Source organism: Lichenostomus cassidix, chromosome 11, assembly GCF_008360975.1.
Source record: "Lichenostomus cassidix isolate B80296 chromosome 11, HeHo_3.0, whole genome shotgun sequence".
NCBI classification, from domain to species: Eukaryota; Metazoa; Chordata; class Aves; order Passeriformes; family Meliphagidae; genus Lichenostomus; species Lichenostomus cassidix.
In genome coordinates, this window is record NC_139492.1 from 12,750,710 (window position 1) to 12,773,982 (window position 23,273).

At 42.9% G+C, this 23,273-nt stretch overlaps 1 protein-coding gene across 4 annotated transcripts in view; it reads left to right on the top strand.

The window, feature by feature from the left end:
• ZNF423 (zinc finger protein 423) overlaps positions 1–23,273 on the top strand; it is a 227,684-nt gene extending 204,411 nt beyond the window's left edge. For all 4 annotated transcript variants that reach the window (XM_085071892.1, XM_085071894.1, XM_085071895.1 and 1 more), the window contains 3 exons: positions 95–226; positions 1,780–1,895; positions 22,634–23,273. In XM_085071892.1, the coding sequence (XP_084928018.1) occupies positions 95–226; positions 1,780–1,895; positions 22,634–22,663 (278 nt within the window). In that variant the 3' untranslated portion in view covers positions 22,664–23,273. The remainder of the gene's footprint in view (positions 1–94; positions 227–1,779; positions 1,896–22,633) is intronic.

Genomic DNA, 23,273 nt, shown 5'->3' on the forward strand with positions numbered 1-23,273 from the left:
GTGTGCCGACACAGGCGTTCCCTGCCGCCTGCTGTTGCCTCCCCGACGCTAATCTGCTGTGTCACTAACAAGTTGTATCATTTGAACCTTGCAGAGGAAGGCATCAATCATGAGTGCAAGCTGTGTAACCAGATGTTTGACTCTCCGGCAAAGCTCCTGTGTCACCTGATTGAGCACAGCTTTGAGGGGATGGGAGGCACATTCAAATGCCCTGTTTGTTTCACAGGTAAGACAGGGAGGCCAAGACAAGCCTCAGCGTGCATGGCTAGATCCAGAAATGACACTCGGGGGATTTGTAAAATACTGTATTCCTTTCCCTGGGAAAAAGAAATACTGTGCTTGGAAATGTTCAAATATCCTCTGTCTGAAGCTGGGGCTCGCTCTGACGAGCAGCTCTGTGGCGTTTGACACCAAGCAGCACTGCACATGCAGCAGGCTCTGCATGGCCCCCACAGTTCCAAACATTTACATTATGCCTTGTGGCTAAAAGATGCCATGTGTATCCAAGTGCAGGACTTGCAATGTATGGAGCTGCTCTTCCAAGCCCTTATTCACCTGAGCAAGGACCCTTTAAAGGCCAGGTGGTTCATGGTGCTCACAGTGCTGAATAAAGGGGAGTAAAGGTTTGATAAGACCAAATTGTGCAACTGTATTGTTTTCCCAGCTGCTCTCTCAGATGTTTCTTTAAGCCCAATTTTCTTACGGTGGCACATTTCTAACTCCTCTCTGAGAGCCTGCTAGGTATTCCTTCTCTGTAGATCATTTAAGCTGTCTCATCAGTGCAAATGATCATGGGTGATATTGCTTGTCCAGGATCTGCCTTTTATACTGTCTCCAACACAGTAGTTAACATCTGCATTTTCAATCTGTTTGAGAGATACGGATCATGTAGGTGTCACTGTGGACCTGTTGTCAGTAAATGGGCACGGCAGCACCTGCAATTCCTTTAACTTTGGTGCAAATAAGGTGTACCCATATTCTTTAGGGTTTGGCCCATGATTTGAGAAACTAGTTTTTGTGTGAGCTTGGAGTTAATTTATCCTCTCTGAAATGCGCTGTAAAAAAACTCTGAGCCCACCGTGTGTTAAATTTCGCTGAAGAAGCCATTTTCCTGTACAGATGACCACTCAGATAAAGAGAGACAAAAATAAAATCAGATATATTTTTTAACCATCTAAAGCTGTGGTTCAATATGTTCCCTTGATAAAGTCAGAATAATTGTCAATTCAGAATCCTAATGCAGATGCTGTGATATTTGTGATATTAAACAATAATATTTTTCTTTAATATTGAATGGAAAACCTATTTAAAAGATCTAAAAATTGTGTCAAGCCTGGCTTTTCAGATTCCCATGTCTGCCAGAAATGCTTTTCTGGGCCATGTGTTCCAGACCAGCCATCAAGGCTTCTCCTGGCCCAGTTGTCCTGCATTAAAAATGCATCTGATGCACCTGCCGTGGGCCCAGGGCTCCCAGCGGGAGCAGTGACGTCCTGTCTTTGGTCTGATGACTGAGTTCTTCCAGTTACCTGTGGACAGTGTTAGCTTTATGTGAAATATCAAAAATCCATACAGGATGTAGAGTCTGTTAGAAGTAAGCTGACTGTCAGCCTGGAGACTCTAAATTGACTACTTGTAAGGAAATTCTGCTGAACCAAGAGTATCAGCACTTCTCTGGCAGATATCCTTGGACCTTTTACAGTTGCAGAGGCTCTGAAGTGCAGTTCGAGACGAGGTGCTTTATACGAAGCAATCTTAACTAACTGTACTATGTTGTTTCAGTTTTTGTACAGGCAAACAAACTGCAGCAGCACATCTTTGCAGTCCACGGGCAGGAAGACAAAATTTATGACTGTTCCCAGTGCCCACAGAAGTTCTTCTTTCAAACAGAGCTTCAGGTATGTTTACAACAGGAGTAAAAACAAAGCTAAAGCTGTTGGTTTCTCTGTGCAACCGTCACCCTTGTGCAGCATTTAGAAGAGGTGCCTAACCTTGGTATGGTCTCTTCTGCCCTTAAACAATCTCTCAGTCTCCTCCTGCCTCTCTGGGTGCCTGGAGGAGAAAAGGGTCTCTGAGCATGGCTGGAATAAATAAATAAATAAGACAAGACAGATATCATGATTTATGAGTATTTCTCTTGACAGTAGTGTTGCTACATCCTTACATGTCTACGTCAAACACCTTGTAAATAATTTCTTTTTCTCTATTAATAATTTAGGGACTGATTAACATACAAAGACTAAGCAAATGGTAGCTGCCCCATCCCCTTCCTCCCTGTTAAATCATAAGTAAAGGAATTTTCCCTGCTGAGGAATGAGAGCAGAGCGTGGGTGCAGCTCACATGATGCTCAAGTAGAGGCTTCTCCAAAGCAGTAGTACATTTCCAAGCTGTCGTTCTGCACTCCAGGCCTCACACACCAATTTCCCTGGCAGCACTGGAGGCTGCAGCCACAGCAGTAGCCTGCACAGAGCCAGTGCTTGGCTCACACCCATTCTTGGGGGCACCAAACCTTCTGGAGGGGCTGAGCCCTGCCCTGGGCCCGCTGCTGCAGCCACACTTGGGGCTCTGCCCCCAGAGGTCTCCTTGGAGCCATGGCAGTGAGGCTGGGGATTCAATCCTACTGATACCCTTGGTGCTAAACCCACACAGACACTGAACCTCCATGCTGTGTTCATGGTGCCTCCTGGGCAATGGAGCACCAGAGCCTGCCCTGCCAGAAAGCTCATGGGGAGCTCCCACCCTGGCTGGTCCCCCCACACACATCTCACCTGTGCAGCAGGGCCACCAAAATACTGCTCCCATCCCCTGGGAAAGGCGGGCTTTTTATAGAATGGTACCATATGCCTCATTTAAATCTATTAGCTTTATAAACCATGATTTACTTAAACTTTGGAGGGTTTTTATTTATCTTGCTGAATTCCCAAGCTGCTGCCTCTTGTGTTGTGCTGTCATGCTGTGGAAGGATGACTGATCTTTTCACTTTGTTGATTTTATTTTTTTTTTCTCCCAGGGGATCTCTTCTTTCCCTTGTTCTAGCGACCTGATTTGCATAAGTGTACAAAAGTTTTAACTATACCTTGTTAATATTTTAATAAAGTCAGCAGATTTTGGGTTTGTGTGTTCTCACTATGAACGTTTTATGAAGGCAGCAGTGGCTTGCAAAGACAGCTTTGATTTTTCCTCCCATATCTCCCTTAAAGCGGTGTTTGGTCAAAATGCCAGCACAATTAAAATGGGCACACTGGCTTCCTAGGCCACTGCATTAACCTTTAAAATCAGATGATCAAATAAAGAGAACCTGGTTAAATTATAGTCTAAGCGGCCTGTTTTTTGCAATTACCAATTTTAATTATGCAGTGTTTCAATTCTGAAGTTTTGTGCATTGCACAATTGCTGCAAATGTCAGCTTTAATCATATAAATTAGGATTGTAATTTTTTCCATTTTTATGCAGGATTTTTCTGCACTCAAAATTTTTCTGCTCATAATAATTCATAATTACACAAGTAGTTTTGAATGATGTTGGCTGAATGAAAATTCAGTACTTAGCTGCACAGTTTTGGTCTTTATTTCAGTAGTGACTCAGAAATGTGTGTTTACTTTATGCCAGGGAATTTACTAATGCAAATACTGGAGCCAAGGAGGACATAAAATGTGTGTATAAATCAGTTAGAAATGCTTGAGACTTTTGAACCAGTCTGCTTTGGCATCATTATCTCATTAGTTTCTGGTGTGTAAGCTGCCTGCTCTAAATTCCTCAACTGTTGGTTATATTTTTGTTGAGTAATGAAGATTTAGTATTATTTTAGTGAACCAGTTGTTCAACTGCTACTTAGGGTTAAATCTGCATAAACCTTTCTGTGTCTTTAACTGTGCAATTATTCTTATGTGGGCAAATCACTCTCCATCAAGGGGTTCCGCTTGATGAATTTGACTGTTCAGTTCTGAACTTGCTTTCCTACTGGCGTGAAATAACTGGTATCAAAATCTGAACCTACGTGCTGTTTTTCTTCTATTTTTAAGTGAAACCACTGAAAAATGCTTTTTAAAAATCGAGCATTCAACTAGAAATTCAGAGTGGGGTGCTGGTAGAAAATCAGGAAAAAAAAGGAAGGTGAGGAAAATGATAGGCAGCAAAGGGAAAAGGTAACTTTTAGCGATGTCATTGACTGGCATGAACTAGCCCTGCTGATTTTTGAACATTTATTTTTTACAGGGTAAACACCATGTGTGCCATGTGATGAGAAACTGTAAATGCTGCTGTAAATTTGCTTGTAGTGGCTGATGCAGATACTGCTTTGGTAGCTTAATGCTTTGGAAGTGATCAAACCCTCTTTGTCCTGCTGGACTAGTAGTTGTATTTTAATATAGGTTTATGCTTTGAAGTTTACACCATCTGATGGAGCTGTAAAACCAAGGCTTAGGAACACTCTGAACTGAGCTTGCTTTATAAACGATGGAAATTTTGGTGAGAATCTGGAGCAATGAGTCAGTGAGGTTTCTTTGATGATATTGCCACAAGAAAACAGAATGCAGTTTAACTGCTTACATTATCTCACTGGAAATAAGGAAAGAAAATATGGTAAGCTTAAGTATGAAACACAAAGGAAAGAGTATGTGTGATAACCCCACACACCCTTAGGGCAGAAGAGGAAAGGCTGGCAGCTCTGTGTTTTTCACATCCTCACTTTGTACAATTGACAGCTCTGAATTTCATGAAATTCTCCTGGAAAAAGAGTAAATTTATAATAATATATAAAACGCCAAGGCTATGGTGTTTCATTCCCTATTGAAAAATGCTCACTGAAACAAATGTAGAGGTGCAGGGTTGGGGTGTCATTATGTGTAGGGCATCCCTTTCAAACAGATCCCCATCTCCAGGAGTTGTGCTGTGAGCTGCTGGTCCAGCTCCTCAGAGGCAGCCAGAGCCATGGGCACTCGGATGTGGGAGATGAGCTTGCTCTTTGACAACTGAAATTTTGATCCTTGCTATTTAAAACGTAGCAGGGAACCCTGCCAACCCCGAAGATGGGTCGGAAATGATGACACATAATGGGTGCTGAGAGTTATATTTGTGGTGTGATTCACAGCAAGGAGAGATCCCTCCTCAGTTGCTTGCACTGAGAATTGTATTAAGCAAATTGTGACTGAGGAGTCGTTTTCAGAGAAAACAACTTGAGGAGGATTTTTGTGAGTACTTTTTTGCCACACTGCTTTTCCAAGGAGCCATCACAGAACCGGTGAAGTATTTGTATTTAAAGGATTAATTCCTGCTGTTTGCTTGTGTACTGTTAATCATACTGTTTCCTGCTAAATGATTACAATTGATGAAAACTAAGGCAAGGGATATAATAAACAATGTGCAAATAATCCAGGTACCAAGGGAGCAGGGTACCTGCCAGGTCTTTCCTAGCACAGGTGTTCAGGTGTTTTATTGCCTGCTATGAATAAAGGGCTTTCTCCTCTGCTCAGATTTGGAGATATGTCAAACCACTAAATTAAGAGAGCTTCACTGGAGGAATGTGCTTTCATTTTAAATGCCCAGTTTTTTAAATGTATACGTATCAAAAGGAGAGTGGCTACTATGACTCATTGGCTAACACTGTGGTCTGTCTCCCCTCTCATTTTATTTCATGTAAAAAGCTAGCAATTTTCATATATCCATAAACAGGCATGAGCTGCTGCACAGAAATTGCACTCATTATATTAATAATGATTTACCATGAACGTCCTCCAGGGGCTTGATTTGGTCCACATCAAAGTCCTTGGGATTCTTTCTGCTGATTACAGCAGATCAAGCCCTAAGCAGGTTTTCTCTTTTTAAGTCTGCTTTTAATGTCAGCTTGATGTTTGATGTGCCTCCTGTAGAGGACTGTGACCTGCCCAGGCAAAGGGGCACCACAGCCAGCTGCCCCATGGTCTGATGTGGCCCAGTGGGGGACACAAAAAAGCTGCTCTGTACCTGTGCTGGCCTCACTGGGAAGGGAGCAATGGGGAGCAACATCACCAGCTGCTCATGCCAGTGGTCCTTGGGGCCATCTGGGCACAACAGTGTCCCCTGAAGCACGGAGGGGAACGAGAGCCCCTTGGCTTGGCTGTGAGCCACCTGCCTGCAGGCGAGTCTACAGGGCTGCATCCAAGGCCTCACTTCACCACCAATGGAGCACTGAAGAAAGATTTAAGCAATTTAAGGTCTGTGCCCAGCTATGTCTCCAGCTCCTATTTAAAAAATGGGCTTTGCCTACTTTTGGGGGTTATAAGAAAGCTCACCTATATAGAAGTACAATTTTTCTTCCAACCAGCCCTGTGTGCTTAAAACAGTGCAGAATCTCAGTGCTTCTGGGCTCCAGTGTCCATTCAGGCAGTGGGAGAAAGGCAATTCTGTGGTATCTTGATGAAATTGCAGAAAATATTCTTCCCTGTGTGGATGGCAGGACAAATGGGACCTGAAATCTGGCTGAGGGCAATGCTTTCCCTTGATGTAGCTTTTGCTGTATTTCAGGACTTACATGTTTATATTCACATTTTGCTTGTTGATAGGCTCTTAAGAGCCTGTTATCTATTTTTCCTTCTTTTTTACTTTTTTATTCCTTTAATGTTTTATTTTTAAAATTTTTAAAATGTTAGTCCTTCTTTAAAATCCTGGAAATGACCTAGTCAGTTAGATTTGGCTAGCGTTTCTTAAAAAAATGTTGCTATGGTGCTTGGAGTATTGTTAAATTTTAATTATTAGTAGTTACAAAGCTAATAAATTACAAGACTACCAAAATCTATTCCAGCCATATTGCTGGGTTTCATTCAGACGCAGTCAGATAATTATTACTAACAATAATTAAAAATTAAAAGTGCTGTAGGCACATACCCATCTTGTTGAATCTGCCTGCCTGAACGTTCTTTATGGACTGCAAAACCACAAGTTTTATCTCTGATCTGTTTTCACAGTAGGGAAGAGTTTTTACCTATTAAGTCTCTGGTTTTCAATATGTGCATTTAAATTCAGAGGAGGAGGAGGAATATGTGGCTGTTTGAAAATTTAGGGTTAGGAGCAGGCTCTCCTAAGGATCAAAGCTAAGAAGCACCACTGTAGGCTGCGTGGGGCTGTTGATGGGTCTGCAACAGCTGCAATTTGGGTTCCATGCAGCGGATGCTGGAGGTGTCCTGGGCTTGACATCCACAGAGGGTAATGTAAGAGCAAGGGCTGTTCGTGCTCATGCACCTCTGTGTGGTTTATCAGCCAGCACCTTCTTGCCCTGCACACAGGCAGGGAGCATTTGCTGAGGTTGGAACAGCAGCCAAATCCAGACTGCATTGCCTCTTTGCATGGCCACCTCTGCTGCAACCAAGGATGGTGCACAAATCTTGAATTGCCCTGTGTGTGCTGTAGTGCCAGGGTGTGGCATTTTTTGCGTTTGGAAAGATGACTCTGATCAATATATTGCTGCATCTTTATCCTGTCTGAAGTCTCTTCAGTGAGATGCAGAAAGATGTCTCACCTGAGATGAAGACATGTCAGGCACTGGAGCAGCATGGCTTGTAACAAAAACCCCTCTTTCATTTCTTACAACGTTAAGGCCATTCTGTGGCTGGCCCTGGCTAACAAAGTGCACACAACTTCACATTAACATGTGCAGAAAACCCAGCAGCCGTGCAGAGTGCAGGAAAAAAAGAAGGGAGCCAGGTGAAAGGCATCGTTTTAGTCATTAATGCACTTAAGCGCACCCAAGTGTCAACATGTGTGATCAAGTGTAAGGAGGCATGTCGTTCCAATGTGGCAGTGCTGGCACACAGACGGGGCTTCCTCCAGCAGAGATGGCACTTGGATCCGGTGCTCAGGCTGCCCAGCTAAACCCGTCGTTGCCTGTCATCTATGCCCTAGGGCAAGGGGCCAACCAACTTTTGCGCAGGCACCATGCCATCCCAACAGATGGGCAGGAGTGTAAGCCGCCAAGAGACAATGTATATGCATCAATTGTGTTTATTGAAAGCACAGTTCCTGGCTGGAAATGTTCAAATGTCTATTTGTTTTGAGATAAGATGCCTTTAGTTAATGGGTATGGAAATGCAGCTTAGCTTTGAATTAATTACTTTGTATACCTTACAAAATATAATGCAGACGTGAAAGTGTAAGGTGTGCTGATTGTGGGGAGCTCTGTTAAAGGTCTGTCACGACACAGAGTCCCTCCTAAAATTGACTCAAAATGCCAAGGTGTTACTTGTCTCTAAGTACCAGAGACCAAATTTTGTAGGTGCTGCGCATAACTGTACAAATCTCTGGTTCAATGCATAGTCATATACAAGGAGCCAGCCTTTTACACAGGCAGGTTTTCCTTTGCACACAGATGTCTAAGCTCACCTCCCCTCTTAGTGGTGGAAAACACTTCTTTGGGGCAATGAGGGTGATACATTAATCCAGACCAAAGCTAGACCAGTTTACACATCTCACTGAAGAGATTTGTTTTCCATGTGAAAAAAAGAGAGGAAAATCATATAATATGCTTTTATATTTGACAGCATTGTTGCCCACCAAAAAGGGTAAATTATGGAAGCATCCAGAGAGGAATCTGTGTGCATTAAAGGGTGTTCCCTTCCCCTACTTGTTAGCTTTATTCAATTAAGACTTGTTAGTGTTCTTGAAAGATGTGCTTTGAAGACCCTTCTGAATATACAATTTGATATTCATAAGGATCCAGGCATACAATATGTAAATAAATAAAGTGGGAATGTTGTACTTTCAGATACATTAATGCATTCCCATCCTCTTGGAAGCAGAGCACACGGGCTGTGTTGAACATCCATCCTGACCAAAAGGAGGAAGCACAGGAGAAGAAATGAGAAATGGATTTTCTTTCAGAAAGACCAGATTGCACTCTCTGGTCTGGCAATAACAATTACTAATGACATTTAGAGAGAAATTAAGGATGAGAAATGCAAGTTGGCATTTCAGCAGTGCCAGTCAGTAACATTGCATCAGAGCTCACAGGAGAGATGAGAAAAAGTTTAGGGATGGAAAATTAATTTTGTTATGTCAACAATTAACAAATACCTTTTCTTCGTTCTTTACCACACTGTCACAAATTACCACTGTGATAGTATTTAGCAGCTCCTCAGGTAAATGAAAATTTCAGCACCTTGAAACCCTTATTTCTGGAGTCAAAAGCACACATTTATGTTTTGCTGTGTTTTGTTGAGCAATGAATGATAGAAAGAGGTTCAGACTGACCAGGGAGGGAGAGCATGAGCTCTTGGATGTGTGTAGCAAGAAAATTTGTGGATTCTCACCACGGATCTCTGTGGTTCTTATTACCATGACTGAATTAAGTTTACCAGCACTTTTTCTGAGGTTGTTTTTTCCTGTTTTACAAATTTGGAAAGGCAAGGTTGAACAACACACCTGGTTCCGTACAAGAGGATTTTGGAGGAGCAAGATGTAAAGCCCTGGAAACCTCAGACCTTTTATGCCCAAGTCCTTCCCATGTTCTCAAGATGACCCTGGTCCCTGTCCCCATAGGAGGATAGTAGGAAGCCCTGTTTCCTGCTGCTCTGTGTGGAGGCTCAGAGCACAGGGGCCATAAGCTGTGGGGCTGTGAGCCTGGCCATGGCACAGCTGGCTGTGCAGGAACAGTGTCCTCAGGGACAGCACAACTGGCTACCGCTGCTTGGCCCTGCCGGGCTGGGTAGCACATGCCTTTGTAAGCAGGGCAGAGTCCTTAAAATAGAAACAGAACACTTGTGTAATATGTAGACAAATATTTTTTTTTTGTTTGTTTTCTCTCTGTAATGTCCTGTCAGATATTTTCTTTGCTAGTGAGAGGAGATCTCTAATCCAGCCCCTTTGATTTTCTTCTGCTGTAGTAGCTGCCAGGGAGCAGAGTTTGGGGTCTGAGCACAGATTAGCTCTGTTGCCTCCTGTAAGTGTCGCTAGCATCCAGAGGAACTGACTGTTTTTCAAAGGAAGAGGGATGCTGCACTGGAAAGGGCAGAGCATAAGTGTTATTTAAAGAAAACAGTGGAGCTTGATCAGCCTCAGTTTTAAAGAGCTCATCGAGGGTGCTGTACAGCAGCCTTTTAAAAGTTCATTCTCTTCGTTTGCTTGGAAAGACCAAAATGGGGATGCTTGTCCAGACATAACAGTATATGCCTGAGTGTTTTCACAAGAAATGTCTAGATCATTAAATATAATAGGTCTCAGCTGCAGTTTTGATCACTGAAGCATGCACACAATTCATCACAGCAAATTAGGTACGTCTTTGTAACTTATCTTTCTGCAATTTGCTGGCACTTTTAGAGAGCTGAAACTTATATTGGATGTGCTGCAGAAGCCATTTCAGATAAAATATTCTGTGTTTATTGTCAGAGAACAAGGATTCCCTAATAACAAAAACATGGAGCAGTGTATGTTTCTGCTCCTGCATCTTGCAGAACCAGCAGTAGTAACAGCAGAGATCCCCAGCCACATTCATTATTTATATATTTCTGTGAATTTCTTGTCTGCAGTAAAAGAGATATAAGCTTCAACATCAGTCTGTGCCAAATTCTATCCTACAGCCCATTCAGAAACCTGAGGCAGCCGTGGTTCTCAATCATTACACAGCCCATTTATCTGATTGGAGTTTTGTCCTCTCTGCCTTGCTGAAATGTTGCATGTTCTTTAAAAGCTGAGTTTGACCTTTGGAAAGAAAAGGCATTTGCTATTTTAATTTTAGGGTTTTTTTAGAGAGAACCTGAACCTACTTAAATGGAAATTGGCATTCAAAAGCAGCAGAGTTATTGAAAAGCATTTACTTTATTACTAGAAGAGAACAGACGCTAGTGGACTCGAAAATTACATTTCAGTGGATTCATCAGTTTCAGTCACTAGTTAGTCTGTGAACAGATGGATATATTTGTAGCAGTTAACATGAATTTATACCCTAGAATTTTACATTTTCCTTAAGAGAGCTGCTATCTTAATTGCTGACTTGAAGGGTTTGGAGATAAATTTTATTTTCCTGAAAAAAAGATATGTTGGTTTCTAATTGTAGAGATTTCCTACATCATAGAAAGTGCCTCAGCTTTCAGAAATGTGAATGATATGTAGCTTGTATGTAAGGAAAATGTTGTAAAAGAATCCCCAGTACAGCTGCTGCAGAAAAAAAATAAACATCTCGCCCTAAAACCTAGATAAACCCCTGTGGAATGAGAAAATAATTTTCAATAACCAGATATTTTTAACTCTGTGTATGAAGGTAGTAATCACAGTCACCTGTATTTGCATCTAGGGTCTGCCACAGTCTAATTGCTTGTCTTTTTCCACCCCTGCTGCCCCCAAATTTTAAGGCTACTGGTTAACTGAGCAATGCATTAAGCACTCCATCTCCAAAAGAGAAAGAAATACTGCCCTAGCCTCTACCATGTGGCATCTTTAGGTTTCAGGGATTTCGTTTAAATCTGAAATTTATGTCCAGGAGAAATAAATTATTAGATTGTAAAAGCAGCTGGGGAGGGAGTAAATATAGTCTCTTTTGTCCTCTATATCATTTCCCCAGGAAGATAATAAATGTGTGGCAAGCGTCTTGTGTTTCCTCGGTCATACAAATGTTGTGTGTGTGCTGTATTTCAGATGTGAAGCCTAGACTCCAGACAGGAAATCCTGGAGTGATACTGTACTGCTGTTGCCTACTGCTGTGGTGCTGGTGGAGCCCCCATCACTTTTACTGCTAGAAGGAATTTGGAAAAAAATTTCATTAAGAAATTTAAAAGACCCTGATTTCCTGAGTAAGAGATTTAGGGTGTAATCCTAGGGTTTATCTCCTCCAGTGAAAGGCAGTGGTTCCCGGAGCAGTGGCTCCAGCCCTGGCTGCTGGAGAGAGCTGAGGACAGGGGTCCTGACCTGTGACCCCATCCCAAGGGCCAGTTTTCCCAGGGGGATTTTAAAGACTGTGAGAAAGACCTCTGCTAATTCCTCACTGCCTTACCTGTTCTCATTCCCCTGTGAGGTCAGATACATGGAGCAAGCGTGATGAGTGACCAGGAAAAAAATGGGGTCTGAGAACAGCAAAAGCATAAACAGTTGTTTGAAAGTCAGTGGTCTACTTGCTTTTCTGCACCTGGCTGTGTGCATAGGGCTGTCACTGCCTGCACCTCCATGCTCTTGTCAGTATTTCAGTCCAGCCTACTCTCAGGGATCTGAAAACAAGCCTGGAACAACCTAGCTGTTAACTCCTTCTGTTGTTCCTTCCAGAGAAGTATATTCAATCATATGCTATTGTTTGCCTAATTACACCCTGCTTTAACATCATATTTTGAGAGTGGTTTCATACTTTCCTTTGACCAGAGGAGGAAGGAAAAACAATTTAGGATACAGCTTCTTTTCAGGCTGTGCCTGTTAGGTTTGTGTAAAATGAGAAGAGGATGAGAGTGTTTGGTGCAGATGTGCAATGATCCGACCTGGGCTGTAATCGCCAGTGGAGGGATTGTTAATGTTCTTTTTTTCTTCATGTTTCATGTGAATGGAATAACTTACAAGATACTAAACTATCTATCCTTAATGAGGTAATAGGGCTTTGTTGGAAAAATCTAGATGATAAAGTGAGATGGTTCATACTGATGGGATCAGTGTAGAGACAGCTCTTGGCTCTCTGCAAGGTCAGCTTGGGTTCAGCGAGGCTCTGTCACCCCAACTCTGCGTGAGCCAGACCAGATTTGGCAGCAGCAGTCCTGAGCTTATCACTCAGCTGTGTTTGAGCTCATGCACTGCAGAATGTCTTGTGTGTCTTCTCTGCCACATCCTGGGCAAGCAGGATGGACACCCAGAGGTCACCTCTGTGCAGGGCCTGTGCACAGAGCCTCATTGCTTTGGCTTTGCACCGAGCAGGAGCGGCCAACGTAGCACCCACACTGTGCCAGCCCTGGGAGAGAGCTCCTGCCTGACCACCCAGCCTCCTCATTTGTTTCTGCTGCACAGTTAAACCTGAATAAATTGCCGTGGGCATTGAGGTTTGGCTGTGTATGGCATATCTGTCATCGGTGCATTACATTATTGTGTCTCCAAAAGGAGCAGTGAGGTTGTTTAGAACATATTTACTTCTGAAAAATGTGTCCTCCTTTGGGGCTGGCACATGCTCTTAGTCTTTGCATGAAATCATGATTGTTTAAAACGTGGCATCTTGCTGTTTAAAAGGCAGATTTTCCTGAGACCGGTGACACTGTTGTAATGGAGTAGCAATGGCTGGAAAATCCCTTTTAATCCAGTTGTGTCGCACACATACCACAGCAGTGATGCCTTGCTGTTTTGTCTTGTGATCTCTTGGAGGAAATGGCTCATGTTGGTGATATTTTGGCCCCTCTTTTACTTACAAGAATGAAATCTGCATGGCTCTTTCACACTCCTAGCTCCTCCAGGGTTAATTCCTTGAGGCAGTGGGCAGTGGGCTGAGCACAATCCCATCTGCAGATTTCTGCTCTGCTGGTGGCATCTACACTAATGGGGTAGCATGTAAAGCACTTCTGTAACTATGGCCTTGCTATTTTATAGCAGAGCCACTTGCATTGGAGGATTTTTATTCCTCTTTTGAAATTAGAAACCAGCAATAACAAGCATTATGTCCAAGGCAACAGGTCACCGACCAGCCGTTTTGTCAGCCCATGGGTGCCACGTGACAGGAATATTTATCTGCCTCTAAGAGAAGTGTATCTGTAACACAAGGCAATACAATTTGCCAGATCAGTATTACCTTAGATGGAATTTCACTTTAGTTGCTGCTTCCTAAAGGAATTACTGGTGGAAGGGCTGTGGTCCTGCTGCGAGCAGGCGCTGCTTGTGTCAAGTCTGGCTGTCCATACTTGCTTATTTGGCCCAAGAAACTTGGCTCAGCTGCAGCTCCCATCATTCAGTGGAGGATGTTGCCTAAGTTATGAATGTGAGACCTGCCCCTGTTAATGTTTGCATTAAAATTCACAGTTAAGACTGAAACTGTTTTATACCTGGTCCTTAACACCAGGAATACCTAGTCGGTGCAGGGAAAAAAGCTACAAAAAGTAATCAGATGGTGTTCAGTGACCCTTGCCATACCAGCGAACAGCAGAGCAAGTTTTAGGTTCAACTCTCAATTTCCTGGCTATTGTTGAGTTATATTCCCATGGAAACAGTCACTCAGTGAAGCTTTGCCCTATACATTTTAACTTCTAAATGTGCTATGTAAAGTGTTTCCCTTTTGCTCTAGGTATTTCTTTGAAAAGACATCATCCTGGTCCTATAATAAAGACCCAGTCCGGAAATAATTTGTTGTTTAGAGGAGTCGCAAAGTGTTCCATAATGATGACTCTAGCCCTCACAGAAATGAACAATTAATGGGCTTCTGCAACATGATTTACCTTAGACCAAGGAGGGATTAATGGAGAGGATTTGGATTGGTTTTTAGAAGAAGACAACAATTCATGCTGTAGAGAGGAATACCTAAGAAGGATTCCTGTAAAACGGTTTACCTCTTGAAAATTATTTCAAAACATTGTGTCCCTGAGTAGGACCTTTAAGTAGATAAAAACAGGTCAGCACTGGGGCATGCATTGGGGTTTTTGGTGTAGCACAGGCAAAGGAGTGTCTCTGTGGGCAGGAGGTGCTTTCTCTGATTACTGTGGCTTAGGTTTGAAATTGGACTAGAAGTGGGTATTTGCATTCTCGAGGACAGCTTTGGAGGGTCACTTCAAAGCTGGGCACAGGGCATTTGTGCTGCTGCATGCCGGGTTTGTGACACATCATGGAGGTGCAGGGTGGCTGCGACCCTGAGTATGTGTGGGACCAACTTCCCAGAAAAACATGGACTGACCAAGCCTAGGATATACAGCACCAAAAGCGGCAGAGCAGTGTGCTGGGATCTGCAAACTATGTTCTGCTCTTGGGATCAGAAATGGCTCTGGAATCTAGTCAGGGAGTAACAGTGGGCCTGAAGAAGTAGTGAAGGAATTCTAAAAATATGGTTTCATGCACTTCTGACAACAGTGATTAAATTTGTCCCTCTCACTTTATATTTAGGATGTGTAAGTAAGGTTCTTCCTTCGGCTTATTTTTGATCTTGTGCATGGCATACTGGAGACTACAAGTTACAAGGATGCTGATAAATTTGCATTTCTGAGTGAAATCCTCAGGAGCGTGCAGTCCCTCAGGACAGGTATTATTAGCTCCCTGGTTTCATTGGGTGCCTCAGTGAATCACGGTGTGTTTACAGCTAGTTTCTCTAACAGAAGACTCTGGTTATCTCTTAATAATGTATTCCTCTGTGTTTTTTATTTCCAAAGTGCTGTGGTAAGGAGATTTTCCCAAAGGCTTCAGTTTGCTTTTGTGCTTCAGCATTTTACCCAGTGTTTTTGGAAGAAGTGTATAGACTTTCCAGTGAGGCATTAAATAGAATACAAGAGGCTATGCCAGGCTTTGGCAGCGTTTGGAGTTCACTTGTAATACGCTCAACTTGGTTTATTCTGAGTTTTATGGAAGAATAGAAATGGCAAGTCTAGAAGACGGATGATACAAAATTATTAGTCTCAAGTGGAAAGGGGAAAGCATGTTAGGTGAGTTGTCAAAGTCTGATTAGGACTAAACAACCTGAATTAAAAGAGAAATTAAATTCATAAATCACCTAATAATCCTTAGCTGGTGTGAGAAGAAGCTGGCGCTGGGAAAAATAACTCCAAGAAAGGTATTTGTATAGGAAGGTAATTTTTCAAACCCGAATAACACAGAAACGCCTATCAAAATCAGAGAATCGATGGAACGGGCAGAAGCGGTGTGACACGGAGCTCAGCTGAGGCGGTGCGGGGCTGGGCGCTGCAGGAGCAGCCCCGGTGCAGAACAAAGGGCGCCGGGCGGGGATGGCGGAGCTCTGCCGGGCTCTGCGGGGCTCTGCCGGGCTCTGCTCACCCACACCCCGCAGCTGCGTTTTAGGGGGGGACGTGCCGGCCACGGAAAAAGAGTTAGTAAGAAAAAGCAGTCAGCATTTAGTCAGTCACGTGTGGAACGGTTTCCCCTCCCCGAAAATGTTCTGAGTTCTGACCCTTCCCTTTGACCCCAGATGAAGTGCCAGGTCCTGGTCACCGGAGGAGCCGCGCAGGTTTCGGGGGGTGGCTGAGGGGATCCTCCGGATGAGCAGGCACTGAGGGAGCCTGCTCATCCTCCCCAGTGGGTACAGAGACACGGGGGGTGCCAGGGGCAGCTCGGTCCTGGCACAGATGAGTGTTTCTGTGTCCCAGTACCACTGAAAGGTGCATTTACCCCTGGAGTAATCACGTGCAAGCATCAAGTAACTCAGAAGCAGCTATTTCCATTGGAAACAGGCAACGTCGCTTTTCAGCCAACACCAAACCTCCAGGCATATTTTCTTAGACACTGAAAATGATTTCTATTTTTTTTCCTGGTTCAATAACTTGTAAAGGACAGCTTTCTACCTGCATTTGCTGAAGTGCCATCTCAAAGTGTGCTGACACAGGGACTGACTGACGTACGGCAAGTTATCAGATGCTCAGAGATGAAGGAAGCAGTAACACAGGCAGCCGTTTCCTCTCACAAAGGATGTGCCACCTTTCGTTTGCCTCTACCTCCATTTCAAGGGACTCTTCAAATAGAGAAGGGACATGTGAACCTGTCTTGCTTGACAATTTTTTTTTTTTATTGCATACCATGATAACTTGGAGTTCACTTGTTACAAGCATTTTATGTAGTGGGTGAAATACCAAGGGAAAGGAAAGGAGTAATACTGTGCTGCCTGAAAAACTATGATCTAAACATATAAATGTCACTGGGTAAGAGTTACCTGAAACAACTGGAAGGGCAATTAACACCTGGTTTTATGGGAAACATTGGTTACCACTATCAGTTTTAATGAAGTGTATTAACTAAATTGTGTTCTGAGTATTCATTCAGCCCTGTTTATGGCACACTCTTGAGTACATTTACTGTTTGTCAGAAGTGCAAACTAGTGAACATATGAGGCTTTAAGACAGGCCATCTGTTAGTCTTAGACCCTTGGATAATTGTCAAACAGTTCTAAAAATAAGCACATACAAACTGCAAGGGGGTGCAAAGGTGATTTTTCTTTAGAGTCTCATAGCAAAGGGAAAGTAGCAACCAGAAATTAAAATTAAAAATAAATAGTTTTTTCCTGTAAAGCAAGCTTGCTCTTCTTTCTCTCCTTTTCTCTTTCCTTTCCTTTCCCACCCTCCTCCTTCAGTGTGCCTTTTTTTTTTTTTTATTTTAGTTTTTTTCCACTTGCTCTTCTGGGTCATGGCATCCCTAGAATGCCTCTCCAGTTTAGGATTAGAACAGCACCAATTTAAGGCTCACAGCTTTCTGTAGAGAGCATAATCTCCAATGGCTAAAACAAGGGTCGTCTTGTGTCCTCTGCCTAAAGTAATCCCTTTATAAAGTCAAGGCATAAAGATTTTCATCTTTATGGATTGCTGTTAGAGGGAAGAAGTACCTGTGCCCATACATGTGTGTGCTTATGGATATGTAATGAGTAATAACAGCTGAGAGATTTATTTTTGGACCAGTTTGAATTGAAAAGATGCAAAACATTGAAAAAAGATTGCTGCAGATGGTATTTCGTAAATATTTAGACACTCTAACTTCTGTTTGTAGCAATTTGGAGGTTTTGTTTTGTCTTTTTTATATATATATATTCAAATGTGAGACAAACTTTTGCTTCAAGTCAATGCCTGAATCTGAGGTTTAGTTTTTGTCTGGCAAGCTGTGCATGTTGGCAGTCAGTGGAGGCATCACTTCTCCTGTTCCCCAGCCCTGCTCTGTACAGGGAAAAGGAGAGAGAATGGGGAGAAGGGGACACAGCCCCAGTGGTCCCCAGCCATGACCCCAATCTCTGGGCTTAGATCAGACAGTGCCTGAAGGGGTAAGAGAAACCTGGACAGAGAGGCAGGGAAAGGCAGGGAGAGAAACTACCTGGGCTCTTACCTGGGTCTGGAGGACCCCCCACACCATGGGAAAAAATACTGGGATTAATTGGTCACCCAATGGCTAATTACCAGTTAATTTTCATGTTGGCTGATTGTCACCAAAATCTATTATCTCCATAATTCTTACTGAAATTATTTGAGGAATGGTTTCTGTTCATTTCCATGGCATTTGGAAGGGGAGGCTTTGTACCCTTTCATCAGAGTCCCAATCTCTTGTAATATTGCAGAAGGCTTACGAATTTCACCTGAGGGTTGTGGGCATCACCAGCTTTGTTAGGTAATTTCTTAACCTTTGTATAACATATGGTCTTTTAGGGCTATATGCTCATGCACATAGGCATTATATTTGTAAATGGCTGGTACAAAATGTCTAAATCCAAAACAGTTGCACAGTGGCACTATAGACTGGATGTGTTATGGCCCCAAACCATTATCACACCCCTCACAGTTGCATTTTATTTTTTTCACCTGCTCCTGTGTAGTACACCTGTGACTTGTTGGCAGTGAGTGTTGTTGCAGTGTGAGAGACTCCCAGCTTGACTGCCTGGCTTGGAGCTTCGCTCCATCATGTGCTGCTTTTTGTATGCGTGTGTTTGTTCTCTCAATCTTTATATAGCTTGTAAGAGTTCTTTGAACTGTTGTCAGTGATCATCTTTCAAGCCTGATGCTTTCCTTCTTGACACAGTGCTCTGAAAATGGAGATTGTCATGTCACTGTTTTCATAATCATGCATGTAAAAAAACAGAGAAATATTCATTGTGGATGTCCTGCACAAATGGCTTGATCTGCATCCAGAGGGCAGGCAGAGGGTGTCTCCAGGGAAGATCTGGAGAGCAATCAGTATCTGCATGGACAATAATCAACCATTCATTGAAATCTTTTTATTTCCTGAAAAACCCGTCGTCCAATTCCTTGGACACAGACACTTCCATAAATGGTTCATTTGGGGATTGTGCAGCCAATAGAAAATTCCACTTAAACACTGCAACAGCCCCAAGACTTGGGGTAGTTGCATTTTCCCCACAGATGTAGCTAATGAAATTGCTATCCATTTTGCATGACTATTAAGAAAAGAAGAGATTTTTCCACCCTTGTCCTATAAATAAGCTGTGACTTACTTGATCTTGACAGGTGACTTAGTGCTGCTGTAGAGTTTTCCAGCTGCAATAATGTCTCAGAATGATGTATTCAGTGGGGTATCAGCTGTGAGCCGTGCGTAAACCAGGGGGTCTAACAGGAGCTGCGAAGAACCATTTTTCCTGTTCAGCTTCCAAATGATGTCGTGCCTCCTGCTGGCCCCAGACGGGCACGTGTATGGATGGCCTTGGAGCCAGTAGGCATGTGCACACACACAGGAGTGTTCCTAGAGGGCCTGCATTTTTGTGGCTGCTCTGTTTTCCTTTGGAAACCACCATTAAGTTTTTGGGTTTTTTTTGTAACTATAACTTCTGGGGTTGAAAAATCACACCCAAGACAGCCCACCCTCCTGCTGGAAAGGTGGGTGAAGTCTCCTTAGGCTGCTTAGGTAGAAGCACTCCTTTAGTATCACACATTTTAAAACACTCACTCCCTTCTGGTCTTTATGGTTTCCTTCTGCCGCCTGGAACAGCCTAGCATAGCATCGGGGTCAAAGCTGCTCCGGCAAAGGCACAGGGCATTCTTAATACCAGGATTTATTTGATTTTCAATTGCTCCAGAAGTCTGGTCAGCCAGGGGAATTTTCTGTGTCTGGGCACACACAGAAGTGCGTAATAAAGATATTTGAAAAACCAAATATCCAAAACACACGTGAGAGAAGAGACATAAGTCCTAAATACCTCAGATGCTTTCTGACATCTTCAAAGCACAATTCCAATAATCTGCTGATGCTTAGGACACAGGGAGTAGAAGCAAGAAGATAAGACATGAGAATTGCTCGTATATAGGAGACAGGTTGCCAGACTATTTTTGGAAAGCTTGTTTTTTGTGGTCTGAAATGTATTTTAGTAGGTGAGAAACCAAGGTGGGTGGCAGAGGATACAGACAGGCTCTCCTGGGACTTTCAAACACACACAGTATTGGTTATGCAGGCTTCACCCAGCATTCATCAGCACCTGGGTGTGCAGGACTTGGCATTTATGCTCATGGCTTGTGCAGGATCTGCTCAGAAAAGCAGGGGAAGGATGCAGTGCACACAGGCTCTGGTGTCCATAGGCATTACAGACCTCTTTGTGAGGTCCTGGCTAAAATGTGGCTCTATCTATTAACTGCATGGTCCAGGGACCAGCCAGCATATTGATTGTCAGCAATGCATGCACAGGGAATAAATGGTACATTCCCAAGATACTAAGACAAAATCAAGATTTGCATATGAAAACTGTAATTTTTTAAAACTCCTAGCCCTATGGCACAGCTGGTTTCTCAGCCCCTGCCTGACCCAGCTCTGAATGGCTGCAGCATTTGAGTACAATATCTTTGACAAACTCTGCGAACAAACCCGGTGTATTCCTTGTATTGGGAGTGTTCAGAACATGTTATTAGCTGATGTTTGAGGAGGGAGGGCTCACAATAAAAGCTTCATTATCAGATTTAGAGCCACATACCATTCCTTTATTGACCTGCCTGCTGTAATCAATGCAGCAGCCACACAAGTTTGAAATCATGTTCCCTGACTGTAGGCCGTGCGTCATGCATCCAGTGCTGATTGTGCATTATCTTTTAAATGACACTGCCTAACTAAGTATGGATTTGTCTACCACGAGTAGCCCTTCTTTCAATTTGAGGATGGCAAACCTTTTGGGTTTTTTATTGACATTCAGGATGACCTAAAAATAGAACTGTAATGAAGTGCACAAGGAATGGCCATTGTTAAAATGCTGAGGAGTGTGTGTGAGCACAGAGGAGCCTGTGTATTCTTTCACATTTTCATGCTTCCCCAGCTAGGTTTAGTGGGCAAGCTTCTTGTCAGTACTGCCATTGTGTGTGCAGGGCTCCATCCATTCTCTTCCATAAAGTCATTGTTAGACTTGAGAATAACATCCAGCGCTGCAAAGGTAATTCCTTCTTAAGGCCAGGATAATTTCCATGTATATCAAAGTAAAAAGCCATTGGATGTTGTGATCCAATGGTGACGTTAAATTGTCTAAAAGCAAAGCAGCTCCTGCTGTCAATTCACGAATTTTTGATTTGTGGTTCAGAAATATTCAGTGTCACAGGCTCACAGTGTGCTCAGAGGGCCAGTGCTATGCTGAAGCAGTGCCATTATGATTTCCCCAGCTGGTATTTCGCTCCCACGGGCCCCATCGGGGCGTGCGGCGCTGCCCCCCGGGCCGGTCCCTCCCCGCTCAGCCCAGGGCTCGCCCCGGCCGCACCGAGAACTTTGGCCGAGATTCGGGAACTCAGCGGCGCTTGTGACACCTGCTGGTCGCGCTTTGGGAGTGCACGGGCCACAAACGCTCCTGCCGCTAACGGGGTCACCGCCGCCGGCCCTGCAGCCACCATCCGCGCTTCCCACGGGCCATTCCCATCAGGGAGATGTCATCTCTGGATAAAGCGGGGAATTGCTCTTTTATCCTGATCACCATGTAGCTGTGGATAGTGTAGAAGGACCAGATGATTTATGAAAAGTTAAAATATCTTACTTTATTTTAAAGCTTCATCACTGTAAATAAATAATTAGATTCAAAATTCATTTTGTGTTTAAAAACTTATTCTTCAAGCTGGCAGACTTGCCCGACTCTGTTATTAGGCAGATGGAGACTAGGGAAATTGTCTAGGCTTGAAATAGTGCAAATGAATTTTTATATTTGGGGATGCTGGGGACTCAGCTCAAGAAAACCTCACCATGTAGCTGCTCAAATAATTGGATAGTCGGACAAATAAAGCTAAGCTTATGTGTAGGACTGGGGTTTTAGTCAGAACACAAAATGTAGGTGAATTGATACTGCTCTAAAAATACACTTCTGAGGTTGGCTCCACGATTTATTGGCTCCTACGCAAAATGGCAAGACAGGTCAGCATCCTCTGATGTGAGATACTGTGATGACATTGGGGCTATTACAAATCTACCAAAAGGAGAAAAAAGGGAACAAAGGAGACTCTAAACTACTGAAAGAAATATGTAGAGAAAAGTATATTCTTTAAAGAGATTTAACTTCTGGGTTACATGTCCAGCCTTTTTTCTGCTGGGAATATTACCCTGGTGCCTGAGCTGGTGGTTCAGCTGTTATTGCCGAAGTATTTCTTGGACTGAGAAGTGTGTGTCACAATCTGGTGTCTCTTGCTGCCAGTACTTGCACCCGGTAGTAGTGAGAATAAAAGAGTAAAATATGGCAAGGGTTCCCTCACAATTCTGATTTTTTTTTTTTTTAATTGTTACAGTGAAGGGAATCCCTAAAGGCAGTTTTTTGCCCATGAAGTTACCATTTTCTTTATATGTATTGAAAGGAGAAAAAAAAAAGAAACCTTCATGACTATACTTGGCTTGTAGCATTTTTTTGCTAAGTTCATGCCAGCATTAACAGATCTGTCAGAACAAAGCAAATATGTCATATTGGCAGCTGTTACTTATGAGTACTTTTTCTTTATTGCATTTTGTTTTGTAATAATTGAGAAGCTTTTATGTTGAGCTCTGCATAAATGGTACTGAGTGGGAGGGTATGGGCATGCTTTCTATTATTCTGCCCCTCATGCATGTCTCCTTTTTTCGTCTTTCCAGAACCACACATTGAGCCAGCACGCACAGTGAGCCACTGGCACTACAGGACACCTCTCTGCAGAAGACTTGACGGTGGCACAGTGGGGAGGACCATTTGAACATTACATCCAATCAAAGTGTCATTTGCAACCCAGATGTAAAACTCTAATGATTTGGCCATGAGGCGCTGCTATTATAAGCAGCTGGAAATGAATATTAATGGAAGAGATTAAAAGTATTCCATGCTCAGTATTTTTTATTGTCCTGCTTCAGCTAGTGTACTTTAGAGCTTCTGCTTCTGACTGAATTTATAGTGTTAGATAAATCTGCTTTGATGCTGTTGCCCTTTGTTGCTTCTTGTATTATATTGATAGTTAAAGATTAGGTGTGATTTTTTTCTTTTTTGTTAACTGCTTTTTAATTGCAATTTTAGGTAACTGTGCATTGTGATGTGATTGCTTGGCTATTGTCTGAATATTTCTTTTTAATTTTTTAATTAAAGACTAATGCTTTGATTGGATTTGCCAGTTCACCGGACAGTGATTAAAACTATGTAATGAATATAATCGGTTTCAGTGCAACTGGATGGTCTGCTTTATAAATGTGACTTAATCTGATTGCAATAACTAGTACAGTTCAATAAAGGGAATACATGAGCTTA